Raw genomic sequence first — 14514 nt, 5'->3', positions numbered from 1 at the left:
GGGTAGGGGTGGGGCATTGGGTTTGAGCTTTTATTCCTATAAGCCACCCGGAGTCACTGTGAATGAATTGGATGGGCATATACATTTCTTTAGTAAATTTAAAAACACACACACACACACACACACACAATTCTCTTCCACCAGGTTTTCTAACCCAGCAGGGCTGTTTCCAGGTACTCACTCATGAGATTGAGCGAATTGGGTTTCGTGAAGAAGTCGGGCAAGTACATCCATTTGATGAGAACGGAGGTAATGGGAAGCGTGGGGCTCCACCTCCAGGGGTAATCTAGACAGGTAAGAAGCAAAGACATGGCATCTTGGGAGAAGCACCGGGATCCGGAGCCCAGCAGCCTCCCTGCCACGTTTCAGGATCTCCCTCCTCCAAAGCTTTCCCTGTTTAGAAGGAAGGCGGTGGGAACGGACAAGCACTGTGCTGACGGGGTGTCTTTGGCCGGCAGCAGCAGCAAGTGATCCTCTTCCCCTCTAGGAAGCCTAATTGGTCACCCTCACTGCACCTTGGCACAGGAGAGTCGAGAGTTTAACCAAGAGCAGCTCCCTCTGTGTGTCCTGGATCTCTCACTTCCTGCGTTTTGTGATGACCTTCTGGTCAAGGAGGAGAAAACTCTTCCTGTGTCGGCACCTCCCCATTATCTAGTTTCTAGTATCTCCAAGTCAGCTCTTTCCTCACCTAAAATTCCCCAGATATTGCAAGCCTTTCTCAGTAGGGAACTGCCCACTGAACGTTTGGGATGACGTTTTTCTGGTTAAACGATGCCCTTGTGCTACGAGGATCAGAATGGCCCCTGGCCGCTTTCCCTGTGGTTGCACTTGGCTTTCCGTGCGTTTTACAGAAGCGACTTGCCATGACCTCCATCAACGGGGACGGCGGAAGAGCAGAAAGGAGGCCAAGCACTAGTTCTACTTGGAAAGCAAGGCTGCAGCAACACTTGGAGTCTCACCAATGCAGAGAGCTGGAGGAATCCCAACGCAGAGAAGGTACTGGAAGATGACGAAGAGAGCCAGGAAGAGACAGTACTTGGGCCAGAGCTTGGCAATGGCCTGACGTCGCCTCCGGGTCAGGATGACAACCAACCAGCATCCATGGAAGATCACCATGAAGTTCATGCGCTGGCCTATCACGTTCACTGTCACTAGAAAGCAAATCTGAGGAAAGAGAAGGGAAAGGAGTCAAGGAAGAGGATGCACTGGAAAACTCTGGTCTGGTGGCATCTTGGGAGATGAACGAGAAACTCTGCCCTGACATCAAGGATTGTTCCATGGCTTAAGAAGCTTTGGCCAAGTACCATACCTCTTTCTTTTATTCATTCCGGCAAAAGCTCCACCCCTTTTTCACATGCCTTCATATTTTTGCTCCCGACACTCCTACTGCCTTATCATACTGGCCATGCTTTTACTTCTTCATTGTACACAACCTAGGTAGCCTCTTCTCTTCAGCCCAGCCAGCAGAGTCCAGCTCACCTCAAGGCCAAACTTGTAGAAGAAGTAGTTGGTGAAGTACTTGACGCAGTTCAGCAAGCCTTGATCTAGGTTCTGGCGTGTTGCATCTTCAAAGACGGTCTGGGTGAGCGGAGGCACCAGCTGGTGCTTCTTGCGATAGTATTCCTGGCATCGATACACCACCGCTTCAAAAACCAGCAGGACCAGAACCTGCAGGTGGTTCTGAAGAGGGAGAAGGAGAAGAAGAGCCAAGAACATGAAACAGGGACCACCTTGCCTTAATATCAAAGAGACATGGTGGGCTACAACTCCCTTCAGGGCTGGAGGGAAAGAGCTGCTACGCACCTGGATGTAACCCAGGTTGGGATATTCCTTGCGAATACCAAACCAATTTGCTGGGTCTACAGGGCCTTGGTAGAGGGTAGAATTGCCGATCTCCTCTGGCTGGAGGTTGGTCTCATTGAGCAGAGGCTAGAGGGAAAGAAAGGAATTATGCTATAGTGCAACACTTCAGAAGATGCTAGGCCATCAACAGAATTCACAGGCCTTCCCGGGAGGTTGGGATGGAGTATAAACAAGAGTTTATACTCTTATATCAGCCAGCATTTCTCTGCTGACCACCATTTCCTCCCCTTCCCTATGTAGTTCTGGGACTGTCTCCCGCGCATACATCCTGAGCTTTGAAGGCGCTTCCCTCTCCTCCCATTTCTGGGTTGAAGGTGGGGGGCGGACGGGTGCATTTACCAAGCTGCAGTTCCTGTCGTAGTCTTGTGGGTTGACAACCTTCAACTGGTACAGCATCTTACAGACGATGATGATGCAGGCCCAGATGGTGGAGAGGCAGGAGGCCATGTGGCAGAAGCGGCTGTAGGGCACTGCGAAGGCCCACAGCACCACCAGCAGCAGGTTCATCACCGACACCTGGGGAGGGGAGAGGACACGAGGAGGCACAACAGTTGGAGCTCTGGGTGGTGCCGGGGAGGCTGGCAGACAGCACTCTGAGGAGCTGGCCGGCCTTCCCTTAATTTTAAAAAACAGAGCCTCTCATGGGACAGAAAAGGGCCGGGAAGGTCATCCTGGTGCTGAAGGTAAGACTCCAGCAGCCTCAAAAATGATTTGGGGCCCTGCATGGCCCACACCTTTGCCCACATCCTGTTACCACCTCTGTGGGCCAAAGCAGATCCTTTGCTTTTCCTTGCTACTCCCCTCTCAATGTCCCAAACATGCTTCGTATGGCGAGCGCTTGGAGATTCCCTGAGGCACCAAATACTGCAGGAACCATTTTGCAGGCTGCCTCTCCTCTCTCTTACAGACCCCGGTGGCTTCCTGAGCTGGCGTTGCAAAGGCTGAATGGCTTGATACCCAGGTGGCTCCTTGCCTCCATCAAGCCCCGCCCTCGGCCGCTCCCTTCCTGGGCCCAGGACTCACCTCCTGCAAAGCAACCCACAGGATGTACAGAGCCACCAACTTCAGAATGTGCAGCTCCAGCAGGCGCAGGACAAAGACCCGGATGTGGCCAAGGATGTCTGAGAAGCTCCTCCCCAACACCGAGAGACGCTGCAGCACCAGGCCCCACTTGCTGGGTACACCCTCTGCGGGAGAGGGAGGAGGAGGAGGAGGAGGAGGAGGAGGAGGAGGAGGAGGAGGCAGAGTTGGATAATATTCATCAAGTCTGATTCTTTAGAACAGGGGCCTCCAACCGTGGCCCCTTTAAGACTGGTGGACTTCAAATTCCAGAATCCTGGGAGTTGAAGTCCACCAGTCTTAAAGGGGCCACGGTTGGAGGCCCCCGCTTTAGAAGGCTTTGCCTTCTCCAAGGACTCCAATGAAAGATCAAGCCTGCTTGAAATGAAAGAACTCTCCGTTCGAAGGGGAATCCATTTAGGCTCAACCAGCATAGTTCCCTTCCTGGAGGGTGTACCATCTCTGCAGAAGGTCCATCCTCCAGGAAGACAATCGGTTGAACCTAAACTGATTTTTCTTCGAATGGAGAGTTCTTTCATTTCAAGCAGGCTTGATCTTTCTCAATTCTCTTTCTTCTTCTTCTTCCGCTTGCTCCCCTTACCTTCAGAAGAGGCATCAACGTCATCAGTTGGCTCAGGGTCTTCTCCTATGCCACCTTCAGCCTGGAGCAGCTCCTGCCTCCCACTAATCTCTCCCTTCCTAAAATCAAGAAGGACGTCAACAGAGTTGCAAGACTCCCCGGGATTGGAAAGACAAGATTTGGGCAGCGGCCGAGACTGACTTCCTTCCTTCTCTTCCGACCAGCACATTCATGAAAAGCTGGCTCAGGAAGCCAGGGCCTGCCCACCTGAAAGCAACGGACATACCGTGGTGAGATGACGCGCTCCAGATCAGTGATGCGCATGAACGGCCGGTGGAAGTAGTGGAGCTGAAGGATACAGGCCAGCAGGAAGAAGCCAGGGATGAAGATGCTGGAGAAGAGCTCCGTGACACTGAACTGCTCCAAGCCAAGGTCACCCAGTCTGGATAAGGAGGGAGGGAGGATCTTCTGAGTCCTTAGGTCAAACGGCGCTGGTGTTGACCAGGCAGGACCTGATCTATGTGCAACTGTCTACTGAACTGACCAATCAATTTGGAAGTACTCAATTCAATCAAATCACTTAAGCTGAATTGAGCACCTCAATAGTCTACCTGGGAAGAGGAGACCATTTTGATCTCCCTGAAATCAACCAAGGATCTATCTCAATCCATCCTCTGACCTAGAAGATTCCAGACCAGGTAAGGATCCATCGATCCATAGGACTTGGGGCTGCAAAGCTGTGACTCTACTCACTGTTCATCGGTCAAATGGGTGAAGTTCCTCCAGTACATGGGGAAGTCCTCAAACTGGAAGGTGTAAACGGCTATAAGGACCAGCATGGTGTAAGCCACCACAAACCACCAGAAGGCCTTCAAGAGTTTCCGCCAGAGATCGTAGTAAACCTGCAGAAGAAGTTGGGGGCAGAGGAGAGTAAAGAGAAGCGTCTAGTCCAGGGGTGTCCAACCTTGGCAAGTTTAAGACTTGTGGACTTCAACTCCCAGAATTCCTCAGCCAGCAAAGCTGGCTGAGGAACTCTGGGAGTTGAAGTCCACAAGTCTTAAACTTGCCAAGGTTGGACACCCCTGGTCTAGTCATTTTCACACTGTGACATAGTTCACCCACTCCAACTTGTTATACTTGTGCAGGAGACCCAAGAAGTATTTTACAAAGGGTATGAAGATCGCTACCCCCATCTGATCACTACCCCATCACATTGTAATACTTCTGTTTCAGAGTGAAGGTAGAAGGGCTTGGGGAAAATTCTTCTCTTCCCCAATTCCCAGAGGGTTAATATTAGGGATCCAGATGGACCAATCTGGCTTGAAAGCCACAATGACTGGGAACGCTTGGAGCAAATCTGCAGGTCATCGGGATGACGCAAAAAGTAGATTGAAAGGTCAACTAATCACCTGGAAGAGGGTGAGGAACAAGAGGAAGAGGAACATGTAGACAATTTTGTAGACCACCAGCCGTCCAGCAAAGCTGACCACAATGAACATGCCTGCACAGACTAAGATCCAGAATTTGGCGTAGAAGCCCTTCACATGGTTGCCCAGGACTTTCAGGACATCGTGCTTGGGGTCTGGCTCTGTAAAGGAGAGGGGGACAGAAAAGTGGGGCTCAGGAGGAACTGTAGCCTGAGCAGAACTCAACCCTCTTTCAAACTAAAAGTGCTGTAGCCCCGATGACCCATCGCACCCAACTGGAAAGGGATGCACTGAATTTAGGCTTAGTGAATTTTGGGAACCAGCCCACTGCAGCTTATTCCACAAATGTTGGTTTGTACTCCTCCTGAAGTTAGGTTGGCATAGTCCTGAAGACCAATCCTGCCCTCCAGGGCAAGTTAAGACAAGGTTGGAAAATGATCTGGACAGAATTCCTTCAAGTCCAAAGATTGGCTTGCCGAGAGGCTACCAATAAAACTCCCACAAATGCAAAACTGCAGCTGGATACCCATTTAGCAGGTTAAAATGGAGGGGGAGGGGCTTTAAGTCCCACTAAAGTCAGATTTTTAAAAGTTAAAATATGCATTATTCTCTACTGGATCTGCTTCTCACCCCATGTTTTCAGAGCCTCGGTACTCACCTGCCTCGATAACCATCACTTCCATCAGAGGGGCAGGAAGAGGTTTCTTTTTCAGCAGCTTCTCCTTCACAAATTGTCGCACCAGAAGCCAAAAGGTCAAGGTGTAAAGGAGCTGTGGGGAAGGAGGAGTGGAGAAAGACAGGTTGCAGCATTTCGGTTGAGACCTGGACCAAAAGAAGCGGGCCTGGTCTCAGGAGGCAGGAAGGTCTGTGAGCTAAAACTGTGAGTGACATTTCCCCTCAAACGGGGCTTCTCAAAGGGCAGTCCGAGGACTCCTGGGATACGCCCCCCCCCCAAAGTCCCTCTTAGGGGTCCGTAAAATCAAAATTATTTGCCAGCCTGGACTGACAAATAATACAATATTAAAATTTATCCACTTATCACCTTTCCATACTTTTTTTCCTTTCTGTTTAATTGTACTGCCTGTATTCTTTGTAAAAAAATTCTCCAATTAAAAATAAGTAAAAAAAGGAAAAGTCCTTCATTCTTGTATTTTTGTCATGAAACTGGGTGTCATTTTTCAGTCATGCACTCCAGCAATTTTCGGGCTGGGGAATTCTGAGCATCGAAGTCCCTGCATCTTAAAGCACGCTGGCTGGGGAATCCTAGCAGTTGAAGAATGTCAACAGCTTAAAGTTTGCTGAGGTTGAGAAACACCAGTAAACACCCCAACTTTGTGCCAAGGCTGCACGAACCCCCAGGCAGCGGACAGACCTGCTTTGGAGCCCCACCTTCTGGCAAAGCATCGACTGAGAAAGACGGCGGTAAAAGAAGAATCGAAACCAATGCTGACATCCACGTAGGTCGAACCGGGCTCAGGGGTTGGTCCTACCTTAGCCCCCAGGTCCAGGCAGGGGTAGGGAGGCCGCACCAGCCCCAGCTGGTCCAGGGGCATGAAGCCGACCTTGGTGGGCAGCTCGGGCTCCAGGTCCATGCCCCACACATACTGCAGGCTGCAGAGGGCGACGCCGTAGAGAAGGATGAAGGGTGAGCAGAGCATGGCGAAGTGGTGCCGGTTGCGCACGATCCAGATGAGGCACGCCCAGAGCAACAGCACGAAGGTCAGCCAGCTGTGGTAGGTGATGCTCCACACCTGGAAAGAAGCCCAGAGTGAGCAGGCTCTTTTTATACGTGTGCAACTTTACGGATTATCAAAAACACGAGGAGATTTGAAAAAAAAAAGAAAGAAAAATGATCAAAAAAAAGAGAGAGGATAACAGTACAAAAAGCAAAGAAACACAGAAAATAATGATAGGTTTCTACAGATGTACATTATTCCGGCAATCCTGTACAATTCTAAAGGCTCGGACCAATCAATCAGAACAGAGCTGGAAGGGACCAAGTCCAACTCCCTGATCAAGGAGGAGGCCCTATGCGCCTTCAGGTGGTACTTAGGGTCTCCTGCTCCTCAATGCATCCAGGAAAGTCCCCTGAACCCCTCCCCGGAACCCCCCGCTCACCATCATGGCGATGAGGGCGCAAACGTAGCTCTGCTTCAGGACGACGTGGCCCAAGGAATGAAGCAGCTGCATCTTCTCCCGGGGAGGCTTCCGTTTCCGGAGGGCTGCAGAGGAGGGGCGGCTCTTTTAGAGCAGGGCCCAGACCCCCCAAGCCTCCCAAATTAAGGGCAGGGAGGGAGGGAGGGAGGGAGAGCAACTGCAGGGGAGCCTTTTGCTTCACCTGAGTGATCGGTTTCCTCCATTCCATGCACGGTGGGGTCCTCTGTCCCAGAAGCCTCAGAGTCCTGGACCAGCATCGGCTGTAAACGTTGGACAAAGGGAATGATCAGGACTCAGGACTATTTAGCAAAGCCTGCACCACGATCACTATTAATCTTCTCATCCCTCCTTATCACCCATCATCCCCTCCCACCTGTGACTGCATGACGGTAACTTTGTCACTTGTATCCTTATGATTTATATGGACTGTTTCCTAGTATGATTTGATGGCTTATTGTGCCCTGTGACTATTATTGTACCTGATGATTCTCGACTCTTGACAAATGTATCTTTTCTTTTATGTACACTGAGAGCATTTGCACCAAAGACAAATTCCTTGTGTGTCCAATCACACTTGGCCTATAAAGAATTCTAATTCTAATTTCTATTCTATTCTGTTCTGTTCTGTCCTGTCCTGTCCTGTCCTGTTCTGTTCTATTATATTCCATTCCATTCCATTCTATTATTTTCTATTCCATTCCATTCCAGGAAAACCCCAAAGCAGCCCAAACTCGGCTGCGTTCCAACAGGCGCTTCTGAGCCCTAGAAGCACCAGGAGGCGCATCTGGGAGGTGCCGCCTCCCAGCCCTCTCCGCTCCCTCTTGAAGGAGGCTACGCCGTGACCGGAACCTTCCATCTGAGAGGCTACAGTCCCCTCCCCCATGTTCTGCTGCTCCGAGGGTCCCAGCCTGCTCTTCGTGCCAGCTGCTTCCTTGCTGGTGCTGAAGGGGATCCAATCCCGCAGCCTCCCTGACCCGACTTGGCACCTGGAGCCAAGTCCTTCGCCTCACCTTGGCATCTTCAGGCAGGTGGTCTTTGTTCTTTGGCCGGTTTTCCAGCTCCAGAAGCTCTGAGGTTGAAGACTCGGAATCCCTCTGTTTTTTCCAATAGTTGGAAAGGGAAGAGCGAGAGGAGGGAGGCATTTCCAGTATATTCATGCTCCTCATTCAATGACTTTCCTGTACCAAAAGTCACACAGAGACACTCTGGGCTCACCTGTTCAGAGAAGTGCAACCTTCGGAGCTTCACCAAGGTAGCCAAAAGGTAACAGAGCAGCAAGAGGATGCCTGGATTGGCATAGACGGGCCAGGGGTGGTTGACGTCCAGCAGCAGCTTGTTGGTCTGGTTACAGCCAACAGGGAGGATGATGGCCTTCAACCCAAACAATCTACAGGGGAGATGGAGGAAAGCAGCATTCAGACCCTGCTTGCAGATACAATGACTGAAAGTCATCCTGTTGCTCTCCAACTGCTTCTTTATTCCTCGGGGAGGCCCTAGACCCAACCTTTGGGGCCTTCAAGATGCAAAGGAAGTAAATTGGAGCCTCATATTAGTAATCCCTATCAAACCATGCACTCTTCTGTGTTCTTCAAGACCAGTTTCGGCACACTGAACTTTCCAGCAGCCTCCATCTGGTACGCCAGAAGTCTCCAAACTTGGTAACTTGAAGACTTGTGGATTTCCAACTCCCAGAATTCTCCAGCAAGCATAGCTTTCTTGCCATCAGAGGTGGGGCCAGGATCAGGAGGGGACTTCACAACCAATGGACATCCCAACCCTCTCCAGCCTTTGGGCATGGGAGGACCTTCTACTTTATGGGGAAAGACTGAACTTCTAGAGCAGAGGTCTCCAACCTTGGCCACTTTAAGACTTGTGGACTTCAACTCCCAGAATTCCTCCTCCATTCATGTTAGTTCAGGAATTCTGGGAGTTGAAGTTCACAAGTCTTATTGGCCAAGTTTGAAGATCCTTTCTCCAGAAGATCAACATTTGCTCTAGAAAATCAACATCTACACCAATAAAGAGATTTCCTCCCATCACCCTGATTTTAAGAAGGATGTTTGAAGAATAACAGAGTGGACACGCAGGATGAGTCTTGCCAATCTGCAGTACCACCCCACCAGCAAGGAGTCTTCCAGGAACAAAACCCTGGGAATCTACCTCCAGTCTCAGCCCCCTCCCCCAAAGGCTGTATCCTTCCAGAGCAATGAAGAGGACAGCCCACTCACCGTGCCCAGAGGCCAGCGGGCGGAAGGGTTTCCTGCATGAAGGGGGTCTGGTAGCCGTACAGGCAAATGAGGTGGCCGCCAGCAAAGATATCCACCATGATGCACAAAGCATTGAAGGCCAGCTGGCTGTTGGAGAAGTGGCAGGCCCACCAGGTCATGAGGCCCACAAACAGCAGGTAGTAGACACTGGAGAAGGCCGAGGGCAAGGTGATCCCTGGGAAGGCAGAGAAGAAGAAGAAGAAGCAGGGTGACTGAGATTTAGAGGCTGCTTGGCATAATCGACCTGCACCAAGGAAGAGAGCATGAGGACTGGGACCTTTTATTTTAAGGCGAGAAACGTTGATCCAACTGCCATGATCTTATTGGTAGTTCTCTAAGGTCTTGGGGTGGCCAAGAGCTTCCAAGCTCCCCCAGGTCTGACTGACTGGCGTAGACACTTCAGGCGGCTTCTCTCCTACAGCCCATCCAAACCTTGTGTTCTCCAGAGGAATTTGGAGCCCCCAATCCAGAGTTAACCCTCCATGCCAGGGGTCTCCAACCGTGGCCACTTTAAGACTGGTGGACTTCAACTCCCAGAATTCCTCAGCTAGCAAAGCTGGGAGTTCAAGTCCACAAGTCTTAAAGTGGCCACGGTTGGAGACCCCTGCTCCATGCTAACGTCAGGAGATGTCTGGGAAACCCTGAAGAAGTCACATCAGCCCTGCCAGAAAAGTGATTCAGCTCCATGTTCCAGATGTGCCAAAAACATTGGGGCAACTGCTGGAATCCTGACACATGGCCCTCTTTGCTCCTTCAGAGTCCTCACAAACTCTTCTCACCAAGACCTGAACATCCATGAAGCCATCACCCGTTTCTGTGGCCCCGGCTGAGACCTTCCCGATGGGCTGGGCAGCAACCCCATCCTTCCTAGTCAGAGACGGTTTCGCGATCACTGGCCGCCAAGTAGCACCCCAGAAGGAGCCTCCTCTCCCTTTCTGACAGCGGCTTTCTCGCTACAACAGAAAAGTTTCGCTCTCCGTTGATTCCTTTCCCTGGGCAATTGGGCGTTTCCTGTCCTGGAGGATTTGCTTCCCATTGGACTGGGGTGGGTAGGGCTAGCAAGGAGTTCTGCCTTTGTTGTTAGGGCTCAATTTAAAAAGTTGTAAAAGAGAAGCTTCTCATTAACAAGGCAAGAGACCTGGGTTGGGTTCTTCACTAGGGTTGGTCAACATTCTCGAACACATTGCATTGGAGAGACCGTCTACGCCACTTCTAGCTGTTAAGAAGGAGCCCTTAAAGGTTCCAACTAGGTGCAGATACTCAGAGGAGGAGATTCTTTTTTGAAACAGACAGCTGGGTCATCCCCTCTCCACAGAATCCTCCACACCTACCTGCCAGGGCAATTAACACAACAGCCAAGATCTTTCCAACGGCCATCAAGAGCCCGTGAGCCTTTACCCGGAGCCGAGCAGCCAGCTGTGTCCGTCGCCTTGGCGAGCCTGGGGCCTGAGCGTCAGTCCCTCCGTGGGACTTTGAGTGGCCCTCATCAATGGCTGCTTCTTCCTGAAGGAAAGGGAAAGGTCATAGGAGGTCACTCAACACCTAGGAGAGACTCCAACGCTCTTCTGCGAAGGAGGCCTGGAGCCTAATCTTTGCCATGGAGAGAAACCAACTTGCTGCTTCTGGGGAGCAGCTTAAGGCACCCCGGCAGAATTCTGGAAAGGCTGATCAGGTGACTGAGAATCTCCATGGACTGTGGAGGAAGGACGAAGCTCCAATTGCTCCGTACTCAAGAGGGAGGGTCTCCCTAGGGGGGAAAGCGTGGAAGCTGCCCTCCCTTTCCTTCAATATGGGCACCCTTCCTTCCTTCCTTCCTTCCTTCCTTCCTTCCTTCCTTCCTTCCTTCCTTTCTTCCTTCCTTCCTTCATTCCTTCATTCCTTCCTTTCTATATTTATGTATCTATCTATTTATTTATTTATTTAAGGGGGGGGTGTAAATGGTCATTACCAGAGGTACAATTTTTTAAAAATAGAATAACAGCACTTAGAAAAACCGAAGCCACCGGCATTGAAGGGACTGGCCCCCCTCCCAGTTTATAAACCAAGGCCTGGCCAGTTTGAGCTGCTGTTGCCAATCCGGAGGGTTTGTCAGTGCAAGGGGTGGGAGGGGTAGAGAGAGAGAGAGCGAGAGAGATGTCCAGCTGGTGCTCCCTGATGGACAAGGCCCCTCCCTCCCCCTGACCCGCACCTGGCCCTGCTTATCTCCCACAAGTGCTTTGCCAAGTTCATTCCGCACAGAACGGCCTGTTTTGACTGGGCTGCCTGGCTCGGGTTCCCGAACCCAGTGTGATTTTTTCCAGGGTGGGGGCTCCTGGCCTGCAAAGTTTCTTGGTGGCTCCGCCTCCTTGCCCCCCCGCCCCTCCAACGGCTCCAAGGCCAGCCCACTGTGCCAAAGAGGTCCAGAGCAGAGAAATCCCCTCTTTCTGGGGGGGGTCCAGCCATTACGGCTGGCAACTCCTCCCCCCCCTCCCCCAATGGCCAGCAGGGAGGGGAAATAGGAGAGGAAATAGGGGAGGAATCCTGCAAGCTGGAGAAAGCCGCAGAAAGGGTGGGACGAAGGCACACGTTTTCCCACCCTGCACAGAAGGAGATGCACCCAGCTGGGTTTTTACACTGCCGATCCTTCTTTTATTGCAGACTGTTTTACAGGCAGCGGAGAGGATTTGGGGGAAGAAGAGGAAAAAGTAGACATTTTAAGTATTGGTTCGAAGGCTGGCCCACTTCCACTTGGGCAGAGCTGGAAGTCAGAAGGGCAAATGCCCCCAGAACACAGGGAGAAGCCACCCAGAAGCCGAGGGTGGGCCTTCCCCTGCCTGGACCCACCCGTGGAGCTGGCCCCTGCTCCCAGCCAATAGGTCGGGGGGCTGGGGAGGATGAGAGTTGTAGTCCAGCTGCTGGGATGAGCCCAGACAGGCGGGGGGGAGGGGCAAAGTTGCTTCTGCAGAGAAGAGACGAGGGCCAGCCGATCCACACCAAGCCCACCTGTTCTTGGGGGAGGGGGCATTCGGACGGGCGACTCCAGGGGATGACCTCCCTGACTGGCTGCAAGCGGCTGCAAACGCCAAGGCAGATGGCAGAGACCAGCAGGATGCCCAGGTCGGGGGCTACCAAGCGCACCGAATTGGGGATGTCGTTTAGGTCCAGCCTAGAATGGGGGGAGAGGGAGAGGAGAGGGGGAGGGAGAGGGAGAGATCACAGCGTCTTCAAACAGAGTCCCCTGCAGCAGCTGAGCCAGCCTATTGGTTGGACCGTCCCAAAGCAAATAAGGAAACGGGGGGCAAGTCCTGCCCAAGGGGGGATAATCGCCAGAGTGAGCACAATGGGGAGCTCCAAAATCCCCCAAAAAAACATGGTGGGCATCTTTGAAAAGGGGCCTCTCCCCATGCTTTTCGCTCTGCCCTTACCTGGTGACCCCAATGTGCTGAGCCAGAGTTTCCCATGTGCTGCCTGGGAAGACAAGGAGTACACACAAAAAAAAGACTGAATCAACTGTCAGCTCCGACCTCAAGTGCAATTCAAGCACATTCAATTGGCAGCAAATGAATCCACGGAGGATCCGGTTTCTCCCATCCTTAGGCAAAATGAATTGGATCCAACCTTGGGCCGCTTCCACAGCCAAGAGAGAGAGAGAGAGAGCTGAAGGTTTGAGATAAACGCTCCCTTCTTTTCTGGGGATCGAAAGCTCCCTGCAACTATTTTTTCCCAGAGCAGCCCATAGAGTTCTAGATTGACTGAAAGCTATCTCAGATGTTCCAAATCTATTGGTAGAGCTGTTTCCCCCCACACGCACACACACATTTTTAATCAGTTAATAATAAAGTTTGATTATATTCTCATTTTGGCTCTTTAACTTAAAATGCACCTCTGTTATTACGGTAGGTCAGGTGTAGCTTCTTCCACAGGTATCTAATTGAGGGCCACTGTCTGACCTCTGGAGTCACCACCGTACATTTCTCCCACCCCACTAGGACCGCTGGCTCTGGCTGGTGGGATTCTGCACCCATCGAAACCAAGTGGAGCAACTTACAAAGGTCTGAAGTAAATTAAATTGAATTGGTCGCCACCCCCAGTAACAGCTAGGAAGAAGGCCCACCAGTGGCTGCTGAACCGGTTGCTTCTGCTACGTTGGCGTGGCCATGAATGGACCCAGAGCAAGTAAACCACCAGCCCACTTCCAAACATGGTCATGTGGAGCCATGGGTTCAGCCCCACTCTCAAAGGGGGGGGGGACAGTTTATATAGATTCCCTGCAGATAAAGGAATTTGTTCCATGTATGGAAAGTTGCAGGGGAAGCAAGAGGGGAAAATCATAACATAACATTTCTCATCACTAAGTAACCAAATTTATGTTTTGGGAATATTTTGAATATTGAAGTATGCTTCAAACTTAATGGGGCTTGTTTAGCTGGAACAAGGAAGCCCCATTTCTGAAGAATAGTAATGACAAACTTCAGAAGGAATTTTCTACCTGGACGGGGAATTTCAGGAGGAAACCACAGCAATATTTCCAGGTTGTTGTTTTTTTGTTTTTTTTTTGGGGGGAGGGGCAGTTCAAATACTAGCATGTGAAGTGAAAAAGGAGGCTGCCCTCCGCAGCGGATCCCAAGGTAAGACGAGATCTCCAGGGGAGCAAACAGGACCAGGTCCCAGCCACACCTGGGCTCACACTCCAGCTTTCCAAGCTCTGCGTTACAGGATTAAACACTGCAGGAGAACAAAACATCCTTGTCTTTTGGCGAGTGGCTGGAAACAGCCATTGGGAGAACAAAAGGAGGTGGCAAGAAAAAAAGTATGGAGTGGAAGAAAACCAACGCATGGGAAGAGTTAAACATCCCCTCTCCTGCCCTTTCCACCGCTCAATATTCTGTCGCGCACTGAATTCCCATTGCATTAGTCTACCTTCTTGCTAGACTGTCTTTTGCTCTGCTTGTCATTTCTCTCTGAATCCAGATTCTGCCCAACAGAAAAGCAACATGGTACTCACAGTTGCTTCCGAGGAGCTGGTCCAAGTCGGGCACAGTGTAAAGGCATATTTGGAAGACCAAATGAGCGAGAAGGAAAAGGATGCTGGTTCCTAAGACAGCTCGGAGGAGGCGTCCAGTGTGACCTGCAAAGGCCAAATGGGAGCCTTAGGTTGTGCCTTTCAGCCATTCACCTTTGG

General features: G+C 51.2%; 1 protein-coding gene across 5 annotated transcripts in view; it reads right to left on the bottom strand.

The window, feature by feature from the left end:
* The window catches only part of PIEZO1 (piezo type mechanosensitive ion channel component 1 (Er blood group)), a 61136-nt gene that overhangs the window by 21585 nt on the left and 25037 nt on the right, over window positions 1-14514 (bottom strand). For all 5 annotated transcript variants that reach the window (XM_087971373.1, XM_087971374.1, XM_087971371.1 and 2 more), the window contains exons 3-23: window positions 14338-14460; window positions 12758-12800; window positions 12336-12498; window positions 10685-10856; window positions 9315-9528; window positions 8302-8473; window positions 8097-8180; window positions 7268-7346; window positions 7048-7151; window positions 6420-6680; window positions 5588-5699; window positions 4912-5090; window positions 4256-4404; window positions 3789-3944; window positions 3524-3621; window positions 2887-3050; window positions 2203-2379; window positions 1804-1929; window positions 1480-1680; window positions 960-1164; window positions 182-286 (exon numbers count right to left, since the gene is read on the bottom strand). In XM_087971373.1, the coding sequence (XP_087827499.1) occupies window positions 182-286; window positions 960-1164; window positions 1480-1680; window positions 1804-1929; window positions 2203-2379; window positions 2887-3050; window positions 3524-3621; window positions 3789-3944; window positions 4256-4404; window positions 4912-5090; window positions 5588-5699; window positions 6420-6680; window positions 7048-7151; window positions 7268-7346; window positions 8097-8180; window positions 8302-8473; window positions 9315-9528; window positions 10685-10730 (2632 nt within the window). In that variant the 5' untranslated portion in view covers window positions 10731-10856; window positions 12336-12498; window positions 12758-12800; window positions 14338-14460. The remainder of the gene's footprint in view (window positions 1-181; window positions 287-959; window positions 1165-1479; window positions 1681-1803; window positions 1930-2202; window positions 2380-2886; window positions 3051-3523; window positions 3622-3788; window positions 3945-4255; window positions 4405-4911; window positions 5091-5587; window positions 5700-6419; window positions 6681-7047; window positions 7152-7267; window positions 7347-8096; window positions 8181-8301; window positions 8474-9314; window positions 9529-10684; window positions 10857-12335; window positions 12499-12757; window positions 12801-14337; window positions 14461-14514) is intronic.

This window comes from Notechis scutatus, chromosome 9 (genome assembly GCF_049901735.1).
Source record: "Notechis scutatus isolate UNSWTSFEM ecotype Mainland chromosome 9, rNotScu1.2, whole genome shotgun sequence".
In the NCBI taxonomy this organism is placed as follows: Eukaryota; Metazoa; Chordata; class Lepidosauria; order Squamata; family Elapidae; genus Notechis; species Notechis scutatus.
This window is presented reverse-complemented; position numbering and strand designations above follow the sequence as displayed.